Here is a 24,367-nt window from a genome sequence, read left to right on the forward strand (position 1 = left end):
ACAAGGAAGATATACACTGTGCTCTCAAAGATCTCACTGTCAAGATTGGGTGGAGAGTCAGGCAAACAACCACAACACCAAGCAAAATGAAGCAAATGCTAAAAGGGAAAAACAAAGATGCAACGTGTCATAGGAGGGCAGAAGGCACTTTTTTTTTTTTTTTTTTTTTGAGGCGGAGTCTCGCTCTGTTGCCCAGGCTGGAGTGCAGTGGCCGGATCTCAGCTCACTGTAACCTCCGCCTCCCGGGTTCACGCCATTCTCCTGGCTCAGCCTCCCGAGTAGCTGGGACTACAGGTGCCCGCCACCATGCCCGGCTAATTTTTTGTATTTTTAGTAGAGACGGGGTTTCACCGTGTTAGCCAGGATGGTCTCGATCTCCTGACCTCGTGATCCGCCCGTCTCGGCCTCCCAAAGTGCTGGGATTACAGGCATGAGCCACCGCGCCCGGCCCAGAAGTCACTTTTAATTCGGACTTCAAGATGGGTGGTGCTCATCAGCGCCCTCACAGAAGAGACGGCATCTGATTTAAGTCTGGAAAAAATGCACAGAATGTGCACTGACAGATCCAAGGAGAGGAGTCCAGGCTGATGCGAGCTGTGATGAGTTAGTACATCAGTCAGCTGCGGTTGGATCACAGGGTGTGGGATGATTTTGCAAAGCATGAGAATGGTAAAGGGTCAAAGAGACTAGGGTCAATCAGGGTAAGAACAAACTTTATCCTTGTAGCAACTGAGAGTCACTAATGGTACTTAATGAATAAAGTGACACTTTTTTTTTTTTTGAGATGGAGTCTCGCTCTATCACCCAGGCTACAGTGTAGTGGTGCAAACGTGGCCCACGGCGACCTCAGCCTCCCGGGTTCAAGCAATTCTCCTACCTCACCCTCCCAAGTAGCTGGGACTACAGGCACACACTACCATGTCCGGCGAATTTTTTGTATTTTAGTAGAGACGGGGTTTCACCCTGTTGCCGTGGTCTCAAACTCCTGAGCTCAGGCAATCCACCTGCCTCGGCATCCCAAAGTGTTAGGATTACAGGTGTGAGCCACCATGCCCAGCCTACAGTGACATATATTAATGATAAGTATGAGCAGAAATAAAAGATAGGCAGGGCATTATACTTGTGCCCTGAAGCCATCTGATGGGTCACGCACATGTGCAACTCCACATGTGTCAAGAATGGAATTTCTTTACCCATTTGTTATTAAATGAAGTCAAATGAGACAATTACAGCAAACTGGCTGAGGGGGTGGGGAGCCGCAGTGAGACGAATGGCTTCTGATGTGGTCCTTCTGCTTTACAATTGTTAGAGCGGGGCACTGTGACTTACCAAGTTGAGAAAGACTACATTGCCTGGCACGGCTCCTTCTTCATCCCCTAATGACCATCATCATCAAAGATAATACATGTGGCTGTAGAGAGGGAAGCCACTTTGTTACGGTTTGTAGGATGTAATCATCCACAGTCTTTATTGTTACTCTCTTCGGGGCCTCAAAGTATTTTAATAACCAGAAACCTCAATGAGTGACAACTCTCTGTAGTATAGCACACTATCTATACATCCCTATGACACTCAGGACATTATTTCATGGGTTATAAATATTTGGATACTGGATTCTCTTTCCAGCTACTCAAAGGCTCCTTGTTAACAGGGCAATGGTCATTTTCATCTTCATAGACCGCCACTGTGTCTGAAAAAACCTAGAAGTTCTATAAACATATTGAGTAGACCTAAGAGACTATAAGAGATCCAGTGATGGACCTGGGAGCAAGATTTTTAAAATAACAAGAAAATTAAAGGTTAGCAAAGACAAGCCACAAATCAGCTATTCAATACAGAACTCATTTTTTTGAATATATAGAGAACTCTTAAAAGTCAAAGAAAAATGTCAGCAACTTAATTAAAAAGGGCCAAAATATGTTAACAGACACTTCACCAAAGGAGATATACATATGACAAAATGGCCCAAATCATTAGTCATTATATAAATGTAAATTAAAAAGTATCACACAAGATACTACTGCAAAACTATTAGAATGGTTAGCAGTTTAAAAAATGGAAAGTCCAGGCGTGGTGGCTCACGCCTGTAATCCCAGCACTTTGGGAGGCCAAGGCGGGTGGATCACGAGGTCAGAGGATCGAGAACATCCTAGCTAACACGGTGAAACCCCGTCTCTACTAAAAATACAAAAAAATTATCCAGACATGGTGGTGGGCGCCTGTAGTCCCAGCTACTCAGGAGGCTGAGGCAGGAGAATGGCGTGAACCCAGGAGGTGGAGGTTGCAGTGAGCCAAGATCACACCACTGCACTCCAGCCTGGGCCACAGAGCGAGACTCCGTCTCAAAAAAAAAAAAAAGAAAATAGCGAGTGTTCATGAAATGTGCGGCAGCTGGACTCATTCATTGAGGACGGGAATACAGAATTGAGTATAGCTACTTTGGAAACCAGTTTGGCAGCCTCTTATTAGGTTAAACAGATACTTACCATATGACCTAGCAATATCGGTCCTAGGTAACAAAAACTTGTGTTGACAAAGCCTGTGTATAGATGTTTATAGCAGCCTTCATCATAATAGCCAAAAAACTTGAAGCAATCAAATATCCTACAACTAATGAATGAATAAACAACTGTGGTATGTCCATACAATAGAATGTTACTCAGTAACAAGGAATGGACTTCTCATACGTACAACAATATGGATGTACCTCAAATGTGTTATGCTAAGTGAAAGAAGTCAGACCAGTACAATTCTATCCATCTGATAATCTGGAAAAGGCAGAATTATAGGAGCAGAAAATGATCAGTGGTTGCTAGTGACTGGGGGTGGGTGGGTTGCACAGTGGCAGCATGAGAGAAATTTGGGGGGATAATGGGACTTTCTGTACCTCAATTGTGATGGTTGTTACATGGTTGTATGTATTTGTCAAAATTCATAGACTTCTGACACCAAAAAATTCAATTTGACTATATGCAAATAAGAGTGAATAAAAAGAAAAATAAATTTTAAAAGGTTCAGTTCCTGCCTCTTGTTTAAAGACTTGGCCTTACTTGTAACAACTGGGCAGAGGCAATTATTTAGTCATAGCCCCATTCTTCATTGCCATTTCTCACCCATCTCCAAGTAGTCAAATCACACAAATTTTTCAATGCCGAAACTGGACATGACACCTCTGGATACAGATTGCTGCTCTCAGTTTGAAACCATTTGTCTCACTTTGAAACCCCCACAGCTGTTTCTCTGAACCTCTCTTATGATACTAACCACTTTGTACCTTGCATAACTGTTATCTGAGGCGAATTCGCTGCTAGACTGTGAGCTCGAAGAGACAGCTTTAGTCCTGCTCATCCAGCACAGTGCCCAGCACGCAGTTTGGTGGATATTTGTTTCTAATGGGGTGGCATGAGTATTGTTTGCACTCACAGTAAAAAGAGATCAGTAACTACATAGAGAGAAAAATCTATGCTTCTTCAGAACTCTCTGACATAAATACCTTATGATCGCATACAAAATAATCTCATAGCTGATTTAAAGAATTCAGTGTTACCTATTTATTATATTCTTTCATTCATTCACTGAGTATTTACTGAGCACCTAGTAAGTGCAAAGGCTTTGCTACACATTAAAGATACACAGGTAAATAAATCTGCCTGTTCTCATGAACTTCCATTCTAGAGAAGGTCACAGACATTAATTAATTAAGCAGTTAAATAAATAATTACACAATTAACAACCATTGCTATTGGCGTGATTACCATGAAAAAGACGTACAGGGTATAAAGTGGATACATTAACAGGGATCTTACTTAGCCTAAGAGGTCAGTGATTAGGGCAGGAGATGGGATGTTCCCTGAGAAATCGATTTTTGAGCTGAGTGCAACAGAATGAAGATGTGAGGGGCAAAGTTGAGAGGAGAGTGTGTGACGGAAGAACTTAGGTGAGAAAGGGAACAGTACATGTGAAGTTCCTGAAGAATCTCAGAAAACTTCATTACCAGGGGCAAGAAAGACAGAGGAATATGAAGAAGTGAAACAATAGGTAGGAACTTGAACATAAAAGGGCGTATAGGCTGCTGTAAGGAACTTAAATTTAATTCTAAGAATAATGGGACATATTCCAGGGTCTTCCACAGAGGAGATACCTGATTTAATTTACCATTTGAAATAGGTAACACTGGTTACTGTGTGAAGAATGGACTGTAGAGAGTAAAAGTAAAGGAGAAACAGCTAATTATGAAGCAACTGCAGAAAAATTTAAGAATATGCTGGGCCGGGTGGCTCAGCCTGTAATTCCAGCACTTTGGGAGGCCGAGGTGGGTGGATCACCTGAGGTCAGGAGTTTGAGACCAGCCTGACCAACATGGTGAAACCCCATCTTTACTAAAAATGCAAAATTAGCCTGGGTGGTGGCATGCACGCGTAATCCCAGCTACTCAGGAGGCTGAGGCAGGAGAATTGCTTGAACCGGGGAGGTGGGGGTTGCAGTGAGCCAAGATCGCGCCACTGCACTTCAGCCTGGGCAAAAAGAGCGAAACTCTGTCTCAAACAAAAAAAAAAAAAAAAAAGAAAAGTTCAAGAATGGGATGATGTGCCTTGGGCTAGGATGATACTTAAGATGGAGAGGGGCAGATAAGAGCCACATGGAAAATGAGCAAAGATAGATTGATCAAAAATGTAAAGAAATAGAAAGGCGACTTGGTTCAGAGGCTCTTGAATCTCAAACTATGGAATGCTAGCTTGTTAGAGTCAAGAACTAAGCAAATTAACAGACGTGGAAACAGATTCTGAGAGGTTAAGTAGCTTGCCCAAATCACCCAGTAAATTAGCAACAGAACTGAACTGCAGCCTCAACATCTTTCATCCTCTTTATGTTATTCCTCATTTTTATTTTTTTTAGAACTTTGACCTCCACTTTGTGTTTCATTTTTAAAACACAGTATTGGTGCCATCCACGAGTCATGGTGAATAGCAGAGACCCTGAAACAGACATAGAACACATGAGACACAAAGGAGCGTGAAGAAAGGAACAGGGACTATTTGTTCTTTATCATATCCTAATGCCAATCAAATACCTGGCTCTTGGAAATACTTCAAACAATGGCTGTGGAATGAATAAAGTTTCTTTTCCCATATTCTTTGGGAAATATGTTGAAAAATACAATAGAAAAATAATACAAGTTTCAACGGATTTGGAGTCATCAAAACCATGGAAGGTGGCAGAGAATCATAGGACCATAAACTCGTTGTCAAGCAACTGGTTTTGAAAAATATGCTATCTGCTTTTGAATTCTTAAACAATGGACATATAACTAAACGTCTGGATTTTGTGAAAACTCTGCTGGGCAAGGGTTTGCTCACATTTGGAAATATGGATTCTTGTAGGCAAGCACCCAGCTTCGAATGTAAAAAGTCTCAATCCTAATTTCATAATACAGAGCACCAACTGGTGCCTACCTATCTGCCAAGTGTGTGGTTTCTAGGCTCATTTGACTGAGCTTCTGCTTCCTTATTTGCTTTTACTGTTTACAGAAAACTTCAGATTTGTTCTCTCACTGGATCTCCAAAACAGCTCTGTGGGGCACACAGGCCTGATATTATCAGCTTCATTTTACAGATAAGGACACAGAGTCATACGGAAGCCAGGATTTGACTTGAGTCCAGGTTTTTCTTCTCTGCATTATACATTGTGAATTACCCAGGGCATGTTCTGATCCAGAACATTTTCTGAGCTCCCATAGCACTGAGATTTATATCTGTTACACTAACAAAAAAGGAAACACTCAGATGCCCCTTTACTGAATCAGAGATTAAAGGGCTGAGTCCTCTGAAGACCTCTGAATTCACAACGACCTCTTCTGCTGCTGCTTTTTTAAAAATCACTTTATTGAGATATGACTGACATACAAGAAACTGTATATATTTGATGTGCACAAAGTGATGAGTTTGGAGATACATACACGGCCAAGAAACCATCATCACAATCTATGCCATAAACATACACATAACCTCTAAAAGTTTCCTCCTGCCCTGTTTATGTATTCATTTATTTATTATTTTAGTGATAGGAACACTCTATATAAGATTTAATTTCTTAGCAAATTTTTAAGTGTACAATACAGAATCATTAACCATAGGCACTAAGCCATAGAGCAGATTTCCAGGACTTACCTTGCATAACTGATACTTTGCACCCTTTGATTAATACCTCTCCATTTTTCCCCCTTCTCAGCCTCTGGCAACCACCATTTTACTCCCTGCTTCTATAAGTTTGACTATTTTAGACTCCTCATATAGCATCATGTAGTGTTTGTCCTTCTGTGCCTGGCTTATTTAACTTAGCATAATGTCCTCCAGGTCCATGCATATGGCAGGATTTCCTCCTTTCTTAGGGCTGACTGATATTCATTGTATGATATAATGCATTCTCTTTATCCATTCTGGAAAAACACTATGGAAGTTTTGCCAAATAATTAAATATGAGAGTAGCATTTCATCCAGCAGTCCCACTTCTAGATAGATATTCATTGGGGTTGAAATCAGTTGAGCATGAGAGCTGAAAATGAGATCCACAAAAGCTGAAATCAGCTGAACATGAGATATTCACAGGAGATGTTCTCAGTTGAATACGAGAGTGCAAATACCTCTCATAGGTATGTACTTCAAAATACTTCAAAAAGACATTTACAATGGCACAGTTACTTTGGAACATAATTGGCAGTTCTTCAAAATGTTAAGCGTAGAGTTACCGTGACCCAGTAATTCAACTTACAGCTATATACCCAAGAAAAATGGAAACATACATACACACAAAAACTTGTACACATATGTCCATAGCAGCGTTATTCATGAGAGTCAAAATTTGGAAACCACACACAGGTGCATCAGGGATGAATAATATTCATCAATTACGATTCAATGATGAATATTATTCATCACTAAAAAATGATATAGTGATACATGCTATATCATAGCTATACCTTGAAAACATTGCATTAAGTGAAAACTAAATCAACCACAAAATGCCACATGCAATATCATCCACTTATATGAAATAGCCAGAATAGGCAAACCTATAGAGACAGGAAGTAGACTACTGTTTGCCTAGGGCCTGGGGTGGGGAGAACGGGTTGTGGATTGGCTGCTAATCCTCAGGGCTTCCTTTTGGGGTGATGAAATGTTCTAAAATTACATTGTCGTGATGGCTGCGTGACTAATGTGTCTGGTTTCATTGCTTGCAATACAAGGAATCTTTAGAAAAAATATAAAATATAAAAATGTCCTTGGTAATAAAAAGGTAGGGATCCCTTGGATCTGCCAGGAAAAAGAATAATGGGCTTGGGAACAGAGGACAAAACCTTGAGTCCTGGTTCTTCTGCTTCCTATATGCAAAACTACATCTAAACCACCTAATCTCTCCGGGCCTCTATTTCCTTATTTGTGAAGTGAGAATAATAATATATTTTACAATGCTATTCTAAGATCAAATAATATAAGCATTTTAATACTGTAAATACTGTATGATATCATTCATATCATACAACCCTGTAATGGTTACTGAATGTAATGGTAATGTGAACTGTATCTGACACACAGTGTAAGCCCAATACAACATATGTTTATTGCATAGAGAAATGAAGAAACACTGATGGTGGAAGGAAGAAGTACTCATTTGTTTAACACATGCATAACCATGCCTACAGATACTGAAATGTTGACAACTAGCTTAGTATACTCTGTAGTACTGAGCTCTTAAAAACAAAACCAAAAACAAACAAAACAGAAAGCTGTCTATAAAGAGAAATGTTTAATAAGTAGATAAAGTTGGTAAGAATCAGGGTGTATAGATAGGTTTTGGGCTAAGTATCTGATACGCTTTGGCTGTGTCCCCACCCAAATATCATCTTGAATTGTAGCCCATACTCCCCACATATCATGGGAGGGACCTAGTGGGAGTTAATTGAATCACAGGAGCGGGTTTTTCCTGTGCCGTTGTCGTGATACTGAGTAAGTCTCACGAGATCTGATGGTTTTACAAAGGGCAGTTCCCCCTGCACACCCTCTCTGGCCTGCTGCCATGTAGGGCATGCCTGTGCTCCTCCTCTTCTACCTTCCTCCATGATTTTGAGGCCTCCTCAGCCACATGGAACTGTCAGTCTATTAAACTTCTTTTTCTTTATAAATCACCCAGTCTCTGGTATGTCTTTATTAGCAACTTGGGAACAGACTAATACAATACCCAATATTAGTAGACTGATAGAGGAAAGTGGGGAGTCGCTAATTTCAAATTCCAAGTATTTGGGTAGCTAATGCTTAATTTCTTGACATGACATACTAACAAATACACAAACACGAGCCATGGTTATAATGCAGGAAAATCTATGGCAATATCTATTTTCCCTCACAAAGCTTCTAATTTAGTAGTCTACCGAGGTCATTTCATTAATATTAAAATTATCTCCGTGCTAGAGAAGTTACTAACATACCAATTTACAGATAGAAACAAAGAATCAAGGCTTAAACTATCATACCCGTCACAATTGCCTCTTGCTTGCCATCCCGAGGAATACAACAGTTCAGATCTATATACTTTCTTCTAAAAATTCAGTTACCCTTTACTTCCAATTATAAATTTAATGAGATTGAAATACAATCAGACAATAAGTAATTTTATTTTTGAATTATTTTTCATTTCAACTTCCATTTTAGATACGGGGGTACATACACAGGTTAGTAACATGGGAATTTTGCATAATGCTGAAGTTTGGGGTATAGACACCCGATAGGTAGTTTTTCAACCTGTGTCTTCCTCCCACCTCCCTCTGGTAGTTCTCTGCAGAGTCTACTGTTCCCATGTTTATGCCCATGTGTGCCCAATGTTTAGCTCCCTTTGCAGCAACATTGATGCAGTTGGAGGCCATAATCCTAAATGAATTAATGTAGTAACAGAAAATAAAGTTATTTTAAAAGAGGCAGAAATAAACCCAAACATAAACCCATCCGCTTTTCAAAGATAATCACTGTTAAAAGTTGAGTGGAGGCTGGACATGGTGGCTCACACCTGTAATCCCAGTACTCTGGTAGACCAAAGCAAGAGGATCACTCAGGAGGATCTCCTGAGGCCAGGAGTTTAAGACCAACCAGGGCAACATAGCGAGATCCCATCTGCACCAAAAAAAAAATTAAAAAATTAGCTGAGCCTGGTGACATGCCCCTGTAGTTACTGCTACTTGGAAGGCTGAGGCAAGAGAATCTCTTGAGCACAGGAATTTGAGGCTGCAGTGAGCACTCTAGCTTGTAGAGATACTGAGTAAGTCTCACGAGATCTGATGGTTTTACAAAGGGCAGTTCCCCCTGCACACCCTCTCTGGCCTGCTGCCATGTAGGGCATGCCTGTGCTCCTCCTCTTCAGGTGACAGTGCAAGAGCCTGTCAACAAACAAACAAACAAACAAACAAAACAAAACAAAAAAAACCAAGGCGTGCCAAAAAGATTTTCCATCTGCTTCCACATGCATGACCAGATTGGCGTGCTGGTAAACAGCCAGGGAGTGATGATGAGGAAGCTAATTTCTAGCATCAGTTTACCAATTTCCATGGGGTAAATACTCTTATCAAAGCCAATTTCAAACGACTAATTTGACAAATGGCTCCAAAGTTTCCCCAAAATTTAATAATTGGTTCTTACAAGCCCATACCGCCTAGTTCCAGCAAACAACTGCCACAGTTGGTAAAGGTTTCACACTAGTTCTGTTATATGATACGTGTTTTTAAACAGAAACTGCTATCATAAATGAGTCCATCATATTCCATTGTATTGATACATATATATTGATTCACGCTCCTTGATCATGAATATTTATATTGTTTCCAAAGTTATTTATTTTAACAATCCTATGAAAAATATAGTTTTTGAGTATGTCTTGATGCATTTCTCTGATTATTTTCTTAGAATATAGGGTGTGTGGTTCATTACAAGATTAAAGGGAGGTATTTTGGTGGTATCTTTGAAACAAATAGCCAATGTCCCTTCCACAAAGCCTATTCCAGGTGAGCTCTCAGCCACCGTGTGTGAGACCAGCATACTTGGTCATTAGATCACCATACCCTGACCAATGCTAGGCTGGATTGTTCTTTAATCTCTGCCAGGCTGATGAGTGAAAAAAAAAATGGCATCTCATGTTGGTTTAGTTTGAATCTATTTTCTCACTCATGAACTTGAGCTCCTTTTTAGACTGATCAATTTGTATTGATCTGTTTTTGACTGCCTGAACTGCTAGTTTCAAATCTTTGCTAATTTTCCATTAAAATGTGTGTGTGTGTGTATATAATAGCTCCTTGTATTCTGATGACATGAACCCTTTGCCATATACTTATGTTTTCCCAATTTTTCATTTGTCCTTTAACTTACAATATTTTGTGCTATACTAATGTTTAAAATCTTTATGTAGTCAATTATGTCAAACTTTCTTTGCTGACGCCTACCTTTGACGACATATCTACAAACGTCTCCATCCCAACATTATAATAAATGTTTGCATGTATTTTTTTCTAGGGTTTAATTTATTTTTTACAGGAAGGGGAACATCACACACTGGGTCCTGTTGTGAGGAGGGGGTAGGGGAGAGGGATAGCATTAGGAGATATGCCTAATATAAATGATGAGTTAATAGGTGCAGCACACCAACCTGGCACATGTATACATATGTAACAAACCTGCACGTTGTGCACATGTACCCTAGAACTTAAAGTATAATAAAAAAAATTTAAATATTTAATTCAACTGCAATTTGTTCTGAGGTGAAGTACAAGGTAGGAATTTAACTATTTTTTTTCTAAAAATTATCCAAATGTCCTAGCATTTAAATATATCTTCTTCCTCTGACTCTGGATGTTACCCTGGGCAGCCGCCAGCTGCAGAGCTGGCTTCTTTCTTTTCTGGATTCCTGTTTTCACTTCAATTTTGGCCTCTAAGGATTTCTTACCAACTCAGCAATTCATTTTAAATGACATTTATTTTTAAATGCAGCATTTCTAGCTGCTTTACAGCAAAAGGGGTGTTTAGAGGACCTTGCCCGCCATACTGGGAAAAACAGAAATCTTTTCCAATCTTATTCCTACATAGCAGCTCGCATGATCATTTAATACCTTAGCTGGATAATGTAAAGGCCCTGCCCAAATCCTTTCAATGGCTTTTTATTGCAGTTAATGTACCAACACCCTTAGTATGTGCTGCACCTGCCTACGTCTTCCTCTTCACCCCATGTTCCTTTCCCCATAGTTCTCAAAGCTCCTGCAACCCAGGGCCTACATCTCATGCCACTGCCTTTCAAGGTGGCTCTTTCTCATCCCTCAGTTCTCAATTAAATAGCATATTCTTTAACAGATCTTCCTTCACTATGGGGTAAGGAAAGGAATATCCCATTACTTTCTGTCAATATAATGCCTTGTTTATAACTATAGAGAACTTCTTATAAAAATGTGTTTACTTACTTATGTTCTTCAAGTAAGAAAATACTTGAAGCCATCCCCAAGACTGTGAATTCCATGAGGGCAAAGATAATTTTTGTTTTGGTTACCAGTATAGGCAAGCACAGTGTCTAGCACATACTCACACACTATAGACGAATGAATGAATACATGTACAATGTCTTCATCTTTACCTACCCTATACACAAGGGGCTGCACATAACAGGTGTCCAGGAGACATAAGCTGAACTGGGTTTCACATCTAATCATGAAGGACCAACCTCCCTAAATGTGGAGGTCATACAGAACTTTGACCTGTTTTTATTAAATCACAAAGGTACATATTTAAAATAGGAGGGCAATACTTATCATCCTTTTATGACAAAAATATTCCATGTTTTGAAATGAATAATCAGCCTGTTTAAAAAAAACCAAAACCTCATTTCCCTAGGACTGAAGAGGATTTGTGTATTAAATCTGCTGGGATTTCAATTCTGGAGAGTTTGCAGTAAATGAAATAGCTTACCTGTGTATGAATATGGATTGGTTAAAATGCCCCCAGCCCATACTTTTGTGTAGTTGCTGAGCCCAAGTGACAGTTATTCTAGCTGTTTTGTTGCCATACACACAAAAAAGTGATCGTTTCCGAGAAATATAAAACATTCCAGCTCCACCAGAAATAAAATAGAACTTGGAGTGAAACCACAATCAAATTTCACAGTTCACATCCAATCACTGCCAAAGACTAGCAGAAAAGAACTGGCATTTGTAAACTGAAAAGAATTTTCTAGAACTCTACACTGCTGGGTACCCAAAAAAAAAAATCTCTGAGCCACATGTAAACATCCTTGACTGAGTCCCTTAACACCTAAGGGGAGGAATAGAGCCTGCAGTGAGTCATTGGAAAAGGAGCAAAAGCTAGGGAGTTAGAGTTAGTATCTCTGAGTTAGCCACAGGGGAAGCCACATGCATAATGCCAAAGCAACCTTGCAGAATACTAAAGTTAACAGCTTCCCACTGCACTGAAACCCACTGCATCTGTACCAAGCCACCTTTCCTTCATCCATCTGCAATCTTATTCCTGTATAGAACTGCTTTCCTTTGAGAAAATTTTTATAAACTTGGAAAGATGTGTATTATCTAAATATACACAATTAAAATGTAATGTATATGTTTCAGGAAGACTGGAGCAAATCGTCTCGAAATTCTATTTGCAACATGAAAAAATCACATATTAGATTCTGTTTTGGTAACTGGTTAAACGTTTCTTTTCAAATATGTGTGTTCCATATCATCAATTAAAGCATGTTATATTTTAAATGACACTGCATCTTAAAGTCAAACAGCAATATAAATTTTACCACTCACTTCTATAGTGATATGAGGTAAGTTAATTCAATTTTTTGAATTTGGAGTCCCTAACTTATAATGATAGAAGAAAACACACATTTCTGAATTATGAGGCTTTTCAGAAATGAATGTAATATTATATGAATATAATCCTTGATTCAAAGAATGTTACTTTCCTCACCTACCTTCCTTTCTATTACATACCTACCTACCACTATATAGTAATTACCATTTTACAGAGAATTAAAATAAAATAGATTTAAAGCCATGTTTAGCCTTATATGGTCTTCTTTTAGTGATTAAAAACCCAATACTGTAAAATGCTTCATGGCTATTATTGTAGTCATCAATTATTACTGCATTATAAATGAGAGGAGAAACCCTTTTTAAGAACAGGATATTTAGAGTAATAAAGGTGAGAGAGCTAAAAGTTTGCCTTAATAAAGCAACCAGGAAAAAAGACACCGTCCTCACTTTCTTTTTTTTTGGGGGGGGGAGTGGATTTTTTTTTATTATACTTTATGTATACATATGTCCTCACTTTCTTCCTGAAATTCCTCTTAGCATTTCACTAAGAATACCGCACGCAGCGGGAGGGAGGAAGTCCTCCAACACTTCCGACTCCTAATTACTCCATTCACAATTTCCATGATTTCAATCAACCTCCAAGTAAAGCTACACCCTCCTCTTAGACCTGAATATAGATTCGTTGGGTTTCTACTGTGCCTCAAGAAACACACTGCTACTAGCAAAAACATTTCACAGCTCAGTGTCAATTGCAAACAGCAGCAGATTGTTTCTGCCTTAGAACTAACAAACTTGCAAAAGGGGGTCCAGAGTCTTACACTTTGGCCCGCCATCTCTTCTTCCTTCATTATCCTGAAGAGCATGCAAAGCTTTAAGTCTCCACCATCTCTGCTGTACACTTTTTTTCAGAACAAAAGTATCCTGATTAACAAAGCATTATCCCTGGAGATGCTGACCACTCTCATGGCTGTAGGGGCACTAGATGTAAGGAAACTTCTGGAATAGTTAAGGTTTCTATTTTCTCTCACCATTTTAATACACTAGAAAGGAGGGAAAGAGTAAGACTGTAAAACAAACAAAAAACCTAGAAAAAAATTAACTGTTCAAAAAGGAAACCATTCAATGCAAAGCTCAGAAAAAAAGGGGGTAGTATTTAAATGTGGTATTAAAAATGGTTTAGTTTCTTTGGTAATCTGAAAAAGTGTATAACTGAGTTTGTATCAAATCCAGGAAATCCGCCTAGAAATACTTTCTCTATCTCTATTTTTCTCTTTGCATTTTATGCCTCTCTCTCTCTTTTTCCTATTATACCTCTCTTTTAAAAAAGGGTCTTCTCTGTCTTCCTCTCTGCCTCATTATTCCTCTTTTCTATCCTTCTTCTCTTTTTTCTTATTTTCCTTTACCTTGAGTGGACACCAGAAAATGATGAAAAGACATGCAGACTCAAGCCATGAATGTCAAAATATCTCTCATATAAGAAATTCAGTTTCCTCTAGATGACCAGTTAAATTTAAAAATTCAAAAAACATTGAAAATATAACAGTAAAATTAATGTTTTCTCTCTAAAAATCAAATATCAGTCCATTAAGCAATTTTGGGACACTCTGAAGCCCCAAAGGATCTAGAGAAGAATAGGGCATTCAGGTTAACTCAGGTGCATCAATTTAATGCTAGTAGGTTTTTGCATCTGGTCATCAGATAAGTCTGTGGGAAACAATGAACGGCTTCTCCCCCTTGAAAAAAAAGGGCAAACAAAACTACAGTAAATAATAATTAATAATGGTTGGCATCCACTTGGGAACAATAATTTGTATATCTGTTTGCCTTAAAGCAGGTGTGTCCAATCTTTTGGCTCTCCTGTGCCACTTTGGAAGAAGAATTGTCTTGGGCCACACATAAAATAAGCTAACACTAACAATAACTGATGATCTAAAAAAGAAAATCACAAAATGTCTACAATGTTTTAAGAAAGTTTCAAAATTTGTGTTGGGCCATATTCAAAGCTGTTTTGGGCTTCGTGGGGCCCGTGGGCCATGGGTTGGACAAGCTTGTTTTAAAGTGATAACAGAGTGAATCTAAAGTGTTCTCGCTCCAAAAATGGTAACTATGTTAGGTAATACCTATGTTAATTAGCTAGATTTAGTCATTCCACAATGTATAGATACTTGAAAATATCATTTTACATATGATAAATACAGTTTAACCTCTCATCTAGTAATAATCATAAAGCTCTATACTTCAACTATAGTTGTACTTTTTTTTGGAAGAGACAGGGTCTTGTTCTGTCGCCCAGGCTGGAGTGCAGTGGTGTGATCACAGCTCATTTTAGCCTTTACCGGCCAGTCTCAAGTGACCCTCCCACCTCAGCCTCCTGAGTAGCTGGGACTACAGGTGTGCATCACCATACTCAACTATTTTTCTTAATTTTTTTTGTGTGTGGAGTTAGGGTCTTATTATTTTGTGCAAGCTGGTCTCAAACTCCTGGCCTCAAGCAATCTCCCCACCTCAGTCTCCTAAAGTACTGGGATTATACGCATGAGCCAAAGTGCCTGGCCCATGGTTATACTTCTTATGTAAGTGTAAGTGATTACAAAAAAATAAAACCCAGCATAATAAATTAATAAAAAGCAATATTTAATAGAAAAAAAATCACACATATAAAAAATCATGATAGATGTGCTTGTTTTCTTTTTCTTTCCTCTTGAGTATCGACACTTATACAGTAAGTCCTGGAGAAGGTTCCACTGAGGAAACATAATTGGCAAATAGACTCAATTGGTCAGTCTTGCTAGCACTGGCTGGCAAGTTCAAATCTCAAAGGGACCGTAACACTTTCTTATATAAGTGAAGGGGGAAATGTAAACATCAGTATCTTGATGTACATATCAAAATGAACACTACTATAAACCTTAAAGAGCACTTTAAAAAATACAAAAGTAGCCTGTAATCCCAGCACTTTGGGAGGCTGAGGAGGGCAGATCACCTGATGTCAGAAGTTCGAGACCAGCCTGACCAACATGGAGAAACCCCATCTCTACAAAAAAATACAAAATTAGTCAGGCATCATGGCACATGCCTGTAATCCCAGCTACTCAGGAGGCTGAGGCAGGAGAATCGCTTGAATCCGGGAGGTGGAGGTTGAGGTGAGCCGAGATCGCACCACTGCACTCCTGCCTGGCAACAAGAGCAAAACTCTGTCTCAAAAAATAAATAAATAAATAAATATGAAAGTATCTCAGAAGCAAAAAAAATAAAAAAAAAAAAGGGCTGATGGATAAGAGCCTTAAACTACTATTTCAGACCCTACAAACACTGTAGAAAAGTGATATTTATTTCCCAGTACTGTACAGCTATCCCAAGCATTTTGGTTCCTGTGGTAGAAGGAGAAATGAATGTCGTAAAAAAACAACAGAATATGGTCTAGGTTGTTGAGGAAGTGATGATTTTAGTTATTTTCTCTCATTGTCTTAGTTGTCTTGCATTTTCATTGTTCCTACTGTCTCTAAAACACAGAAAGGCAAAGCCAGGCAATTTTGTACATCAGCTTTTATATGTTTGGATAGCAGGTACTTGAAGGTGACTGAAGTTCCCAAATTATTTGTTAAATGTATCCATTTTCTCACTTTTCCTCAAAAATAAATGAGAGATGGCAGCACTCAGTGGATTTAAAACTAGAGCAATCATTGTGTTGTTATCCTAGGTGGGTATATATTTTATTTTCTAAAAAGTTAATCAGTTAAACAGAAAAGAAACTTTTTAAATGGTGAAAGAAAAATGGGTAGAAACTGGTCTTGGCAGTGAGTCACTACTAAGGTGGCAACCTGGTCCCTAAAAATATGGTCGAAATGAATATTCAGGGTTGGGGAAGCGAGGGAAAGGATAGCAAAAACAAAGGTAACTCAAAAAGGTAGAATAAATTCCTGTAAAACAAACATTTTTACCTACAATGATATGCAGAAGTGCCTGCAAAAACACTGGTATCCCTTAACTAACACAGCCATGCAAAGAAGAACCAGGTCATTTTACTAAACTTAGAATTATCACTGTGATACAAGAAGCTGTGTATTTGCAAAGTCAGTATCAGGCCAATTATATGGTGCTTAAATCTCTTTTCAATCAGGCTACAGTAAATCCACACTTGGGAAATATAAGTAACTAAAACATAAGTGTGTTCCAAACTACAAACACAGCTTAAAAAAAAAAAAAAAGTGAAGAGATCTGCTTCCGAGAGGCATCATTTAAACGACAACAGGGTGAAATTCTGTAATTCCAATGACCTTTAGGACTAAGAATAAAATGAAACAGTATTCTTCATACATTTTCCAAATGTTTGGACTAAATTACATAGAAATGAAGAGTGTTCAGGGTGACTAGCCATGGGCAACTGGGACAGGAAGCAATGTCACAAGTATATCTGAGTATGGAGTTTTTAAAGCAAGGATATTCAAATAAAATGAGGCCAGTGGGGCTGACAGCAAACTGAATTCTTACCACAAGTTGAAAGAACCATCACATAGAATTAATAATATTGTATGTCTTTGCAAAAATAAGACAATTTAAAAAATAAAGGAAAAGAAACCTAGCCAACTATAACCAAAATACATTAAATGTGGACATTTTCTTTACCTAAAGTAATTCCCCTCCTGCATAATTTGTTCCCAACCTGCCTTTCGCTTGACTTCTAAATGCCTTCACACTGTCTTCTGAGTTGCCATGAACTATTTCATTCCCAAATAAGAGATGCATTTCTTCCTAGCAAGGAGCAATGATTAAGTCTTCCCCAATATCTCCTGACAGGATTGGTAACTTTCTCTGCTCTCACGGAATTCTATTTGGTAATTATTTTCTCTTCCTTCTCTCAAACTTTACTGTATTACTTTTAAAATAAGAAACTCCTCTTTCTAACCCTGGATTCGATGATATAAAATGTCAAACACATGATCTTTAGAATGAAGAGAAATCATTGTTAACACTGTTATTAGAAAGAATTCAAGTAGCTAATAGGAGGAGTATACCCTGTGTGTGTCCATGATGCATAATGTTCCTTCATAAAAAAAAAAAAAAAAAAGTTAATCAGTTAAACAGAAAAGAAACTTATTTTTTTTATGAAGGAACTTTATTATTATTATTATTATTATTATTATTATACTTCAAGTTCTAGGGTACATGTGCATAACGTGCAGGTTTGTTACATATGTATTCCAGTTTCCAAGAAACTGGAATTGATTGGGATCAGCTGCTATTGTTTGTTAATTGCTTGGTTGGTTGGCTTGGTTTATAAATAAGGATGCAGTGATAAAAAGTGATGAAATGACCTCTTTACTGTCATCAAACAAGTCACAGAGTAAAACAGAACTTAAATCTTAAATCTCTCAATTAGTCCTTTTTACTATTTATATATTTTGCATTGTGTAATTCACTCCCAATAATTGGAAAGATGATTTCCATTCTCTACAAATTTTGTAAAAATATAATGGAAAAGGAATCAGAGGACCTTACTTCTAGTAGCAGAGCACAGTCCTAAAGAAAGGCAATGTAGTATGGGAAGAAAAAAAAAGAGCACTGTGTTTGGAGTCAAGGCAGCCTAGCTCTATCAGGCATGCCATCATGAACACTTGAGCTACCTCCCTGGATCTTCATTCTCAAACCATCAAACATGTAGAAGAGTCTCTAGCTCCTACCCCTACACCACGGTCCCTGTGAAGTTAATGATAACATGTGTGAAATCTAGCCCTGCACCTGGCACACAGTCAACTGTTGACTTTGAAATAAAATCTTTTTCAAAGATCTGCGTGTGTGCCTGCATTTTGGGGTGGCAGTGCACTCTCTTTTTCATGTGATTTATGCAGCAAATAATTTTGATATGGTAATATTTTTAAAATTCACTATATTCTATACGGTGCTATTTTTATTATCTCCTCAACTTGGGATCACAGGTTCCAAAATTTATTTCTACTCCAAAGGCAGCTTTTAACAATTCAGCTTCCTGACACACTGCCAGTGAGGCACAGCAAGAGACATGTATTGAGCTGAAGTTTCCATTTCGAAGTCTTACAAACAGAACTTCTTCGAGTTTATTAGTGAAAATATTTAATACTATAATAAGCAAAAAAAAAGGAATATTGAGTTTGAATTTTCGATTACAATCATTTTCCTCCTGAAGAAAATGTTTCGGTGGTGTGAGGGGGCAGGATAAGGGTGTAAGGATGTGCCTTACCTACAAAGCGTGGAAACCTACCACAGAGTAGTTCTTCAACAGTTTACAAAATGATTACCTGTGATCCCTTAGATCTTAATCTTTTTTCTAAGTCATTTATATTCTAACAAACCCCAACTGGAGCATATTTAGTAAAAATAATATGGATGTCAGGAATCCAGAAACTCGTTGCAGTCACAAGCATGCTAAGTATAGCTGTGTGACTTCCAAGTAATTTGATCCTAACTTGTCTTACCCAACAAAGGTAGTTACAACAGCTCTGACTACCCCATGGTTTGGGTGTGAGAATGACATTGAATATGTACAATGCAAACTGCTTTTTTAAGCAAAGGGAGCTTTATTATTATTAACATAACTAGCACATTATAATTATAGAATCGCTATTATAATTATCTAAGCTTTAATTCCTTAAAGGGAAATAAAGCTTTCTTAAAAAATCATTTGCTTTTATCATCACCTAAGATGAAAATGTTGCTTCCCCATTCCTGAGGGGATAAGGAGATCACAGTACTGCTGCCAGAAAAATCATGATTGGAAGTCAGAATCATCTGACTTTAAGGTCAGTTCACTGCACGTGAAAACACATTGCATGGCGCTAAGTTCTTATGCTGTTAAGGTTTCTTTTTTATATTTGAGGATTCTCTTAAAAGGCCCATATGGAAGGACTTAGAACAAAATAAATGTCTTACTAATACGATATGCACGTAGATTGCTTTAGGGTTTTCAGAACATTTCTGCTTTGTTCCTCACATCAACCTGTGTTTCCACTGAGATGGGAACCTGAGCACAGGGAGAGCCTCATGAGAGACCAACGGATCTGTCAGCATCCACAGATGCCTTGTAAAAGGCAATACTTTCATGTGCAGAGAGGTTGGTTGATCCCTCAAGATGCGTAATGATTTCTTTCTTCCCCCACTAGCCCAGAGCCAGTTGCTCTTTTCGTTTTTGTCAACAACATGTCCTTTTTGTTCCTCTCCCTCCAACTAGGAAGTGGCATCACTGTCAGACACAATACACCTCTTCATAAGGAAGGCAAATGAGTATGTGCCAGATGGGCTGAGGGGATTACAACATGTTTCCTGCTCCCATGGTGACGTAATGTGGCTGGTATGAGAACTTATCTTATTCAAGAAGTTAGCTTCCCCTAGCAGAATTATGAGTCACAGTTCCTGGGTAGAAAGCTCTCTTACCAACAGCACTTGAGGTGGGGGCTGGGGACTCCGTGGATGGATTACAGTAAAGGTCGTTCAGAAAAGTAACATGGCCAGGACTGCTGGGAAGGCACCAGCACTCACCAGCTTCCGGAACCCCCTTCAGCAACGGTAACAAAGCCACCTCTCCCTCTTCCTTCAAGGTGAGGGAGAACATAAAACTACATGGTGAATTACTGGCATGGACCCAAACAGGCTCCATTATAAAACTGGATAGTTTGGGGCCAGGGGAAGGGATGTATAGGGACATGTATTCAACCATTTGACACCTATGTATTGAGCATCTGCTATTTGTCTATGTGTCAATGATTATTCTGAGTGTTTGGATAACAAACAAAAGTTCCTGAACAAGTTCCTGCCCTCAGGCAGCTTAAAATCCAAGACAGAGGGAGGGAAGGGGGAAGGAAAAGAGATGAGGAGAAAGGAAAGAAGGGAGGTAGAAAAGGAGGAAGGACAGGGAGTTGAGGGAGAAAAAGAAGAAGGAAAAGGAGGAGGGAATGAGAGGAAGAGGAAGAGGGAGGAGGAGGAGAGAAAAGAAAGAAGGTTAATATAATATCAGGGAATGTGAGTGTTATGAAGAAAACTAAAACAGGATAGAGGGAGAGAGAGTGACTGGTGGGGATTTTTAGTTAAGATAGGCAAGGAAGCTTCTGTGAGCAGATAGCATTCAAACATAGACTAAATCAAATAAGAACAAACTAAAATCAAGAATTATATTTAACATATTTGAAAATCAGGACATCAAGAAACTCACCTATCAAATGGGACACCTAACCAAGAAGGACGGATGCTGGACTAAACAGCCAGGGAGCTGTCTCCTAGTATATCCCCGCTGAATAACAGCCCTGGTTATCTACAGCCATTCCTCTGTGAAGCCCCAAAGGGCCAACAAGGTTAGAAGTTACCTCTGGTTTCAGCACTGAGCTGTACTCTGTCCTACTTATACCACTCCTTTAGTGCTATTTTTGGTTTCTAATACAATGTTTTATGTGGCATGGAAAAGCTGAAACGCATCCAGAAAAGATGATCAGGATGGTAGGAGGGCTTAAATCCATGTCATATGAAAAACAGTTGAAGGCATATATTGCAGAACACTGAGGTCTGGTTATGTGGTAGCTAACTTAACATTCCGGAAGCCCTCTCACAAAGAAAAGGAATTAAAGCAATGATATGGAAAGTATGGTTTATGGTGTTCAGGGGAATTTTACATCAAAAGCTTTATAAAATGAGGACCTCTAGGTTCCCTTCATTGCAATTAGAGAACCATTGCAGTAGGTTTTGAATTGTTTTGTTTCTTTCTTTCTTTCTTTCATTTTTTTGTTTCAGTCCTGCAGTTGAACCAAGTAAATATTTGGAAAGAGACAAATTTCAGTTTTAGATACTAAAATCAAATAGGCAAATTTCAGTTTTATGTACTAAAATCTTTCTAAGAATTTGATTAGTCCCAAAACATAGGCTGAAATTTAATGATTAATAATCAGAGGTAGAGAGTGATTTGGGCATAATTCTGGGAAGAAGAGGAGATCTGAAAAGATGGATTTCAAATAGCAAGTCTCTTCCATCTCTAATTTCATGTGATCCAGGCCCATGATGACTGAGTTTGGTTTTCAAACTCTACAAAGGTCTTAGCTGGTTCCTCTTATGAAGCAACATTCCGGGAAAGAATGAGTCTAAAGACAGATCCTTTTTTTTTTTTTCCTATATAGAAACCATATGACCAAAACTCATTATTTTATTTAACATCTCAATGGATTATTACCACTGCTACCTTCTCCACCTCTGGCTCAAATTTGAAAAACAGATTGTGCTATTATCACTTCAATTTTTCCCCAATAGGACCTGAGGTAAGGTTAAAAAAAAACAAAAACAAAAACAAAAAACAATATTCTAGTTGGCTGAGTGTGAAGGTAATGAAAAATTCCTGTGTTTAAACACAGAGGCCCACTGCCTCCTATGTACTCTATCCCATGAAGACTGGAGACAGCAACGGTTCTTTCCATCACCGAAATTCTATTATTCTTCTGCTCTATGATTATTTGCTACTGTAGAAGACAATGGACATGAATACCATTATGTTTATTTAAATTCATTCTCAGGAAGAGTGGACTCATTACCCTATGCATGACTTGCATTTTAATACATTGTCAAAAGCCATTCACTTACCTGAGGCATCACTTTGCAGGATTCCGTAAAAGTAGAGACTCACTACACACCACAGAAGTGTCATCCTGTAAACATAAATACAAAGATAAGGGAAATCACTTATTACTTCCAAGTGCTTAAATAATAATAACTAGCACGCATGCATGCTGATTATAGACTAGGGACTATTCTAAGAATTTACAATATTAACAAATTTCATTGTCAGAACCAACCAATAAGACAGGTTTTATTTTGTTTTTGTTTTTTTGTTGTTTGTTTTTCAATTCCCATATTGTATGCAGATAAAGAAATTTAATAGACAAGTTTAAATAACATAACCAAGATCCTTTGGCTAGAGACAAGTTTAAATAACATAAACATGATCCTTTTGCTGGAAAGTGGTAGAGTTATGATCAAACTCCAGCTGTCTGCTTCAACAACTCTCTCTTTTTCACTGAACTGTAACTGCCTACTTAAAAAATATTCATCTGGATTTTTTGACCAGGACTCACATTTCTAGCAGATAAATTCAACCGTCTTACCCCTCTTTGTATTCCCTTTCTAGTTGGAATACTTTACAATCCAGGCACTTTTCCCTTTTAGTGACATGTAGACACATAGAAAGTCTAGAAATCCTAGATTCAGACTTTGTCTGCAATCTACCACACTCTGAATTTATATTAAGGAAAATATATAAATCTAATTCCCTGCTGTTCATGCTCCCCTCTTCTCACTGGAAGACAGAAATGATGGGGAAGGAGTCTACTTTCTATGACCTTTAGCCTTCCTATTGATAAGCAGCTGAAACAGCCAACTAGCATGAACCACACCCTTACATTTGGTTGTGTGATATCTAATGCCAAAGACCTGAAGATTTGACAGCTCTGTGAAGTATTTCTTTTCCTACTACACAAGACATATCTGATCACTGGTAAAACCTCTGTGAGTTATAAATACTGAAACCTGAAGATGATGCAGAAATTCCATGCTCAAGAACTCTGCTTTCTGTGTCGAAGGTAACAGCCATATAAGAATGCTTACAGAGGTCTTGGTAACTTGTCCAGATCATACTTCTAGTAAGTGACAAACATGGGATTTATATCCACATCAGACTAACTACAAAGATTATTATCTCAAATAGCCTATGCCACAAGTTTCACAACCACAAGTACGCAGCAGCTTGAACAGATCAAAAAGGTATTTGATAAATAAGATGACCACACAACATCATTTAAAATGGGCCAATTTTAAGAGCATTAAACTATAACAAAAGGTATAAACTACACAAGGAATCTAAGAGGTGTGGCCACCCTAAAGGACGATGCAAGCTTCCAACTCCCATCACCTCTATTGACCACACCTCTCCAAAAATCTCTGGTTCATGCTTCCTTTTTTAGCCTGGTTGTACACAAATCACAGGAGAGCTCGTCATATCACAAGCTATTGTTTCATCTGATAAATTAAATGATGTTTTCTTCCCAGTACCTCCTCCTTCCAACTCTTATGTTATGACCTTGGGGAAATCTTTTTCTCTCCATCAGTCTTTCATTTATTCAATAAAACATGTATTGAGCATTTTCTCCTTCTTTTCCGAATTGTTTAGTTTTTTGTGTGTGTGGTTACATAGTAGGTATATATGTGTGTGTGTGTGTGTGCCTGTGCGCGTGTATGTGTATATATATATATATACACATACATATACACACACACACACACACATATATATGGACCAGATATGTTTTGATACAGGTAAGCAAGGTGAAATAAGCACATCATGGAAAATGGAATATCCATCCCCTCAAGGATTTATCCTTTGAGTTTCCAAGTTGCTATGATATAGCTACGAAGCCTCTGGTGAGAAAAATATAGGATCTTCTCTAAAGGCACTTTTCCAAAATAAAGATGAACCCCAAGTAAGCCACTTTAGTATCATCAACTATGTATAGAACACACATC

General features: G+C 38.3%; 1 protein-coding gene across 3 annotated transcripts in view; it reads right to left on the reverse strand.

Moving 5' to 3' along the window:
• The window catches only part of IL1RAP (interleukin 1 receptor accessory protein), a 149,677-nt gene that overhangs the window by 76,873 nt on the left and 48,437 nt on the right, over positions 1-24,367 (reverse strand). For all 3 annotated transcript variants that reach the window (XR_007723316.1, XM_050779255.1, XM_050779256.1), the window contains exon 2: positions 22,433-22,497. Coding sequence is in view for 2 of the 3 variants with exons in the window: in XM_050779255.1 (XP_050635212.1) it covers positions 22,433-22,496 (64 nt within the window). In the remaining variant the exon portion in view is untranslated. The remainder of the gene's footprint in view (positions 1-22,432; positions 22,498-24,367) is intronic.

Source organism: Macaca thibetana, chromosome 2, assembly GCF_024542745.1.
Source record: "Macaca thibetana thibetana isolate TM-01 chromosome 2, ASM2454274v1, whole genome shotgun sequence".
Classification (NCBI taxonomy): Eukaryota; Metazoa; Chordata; class Mammalia; order Primates; family Cercopithecidae; genus Macaca; species Macaca thibetana.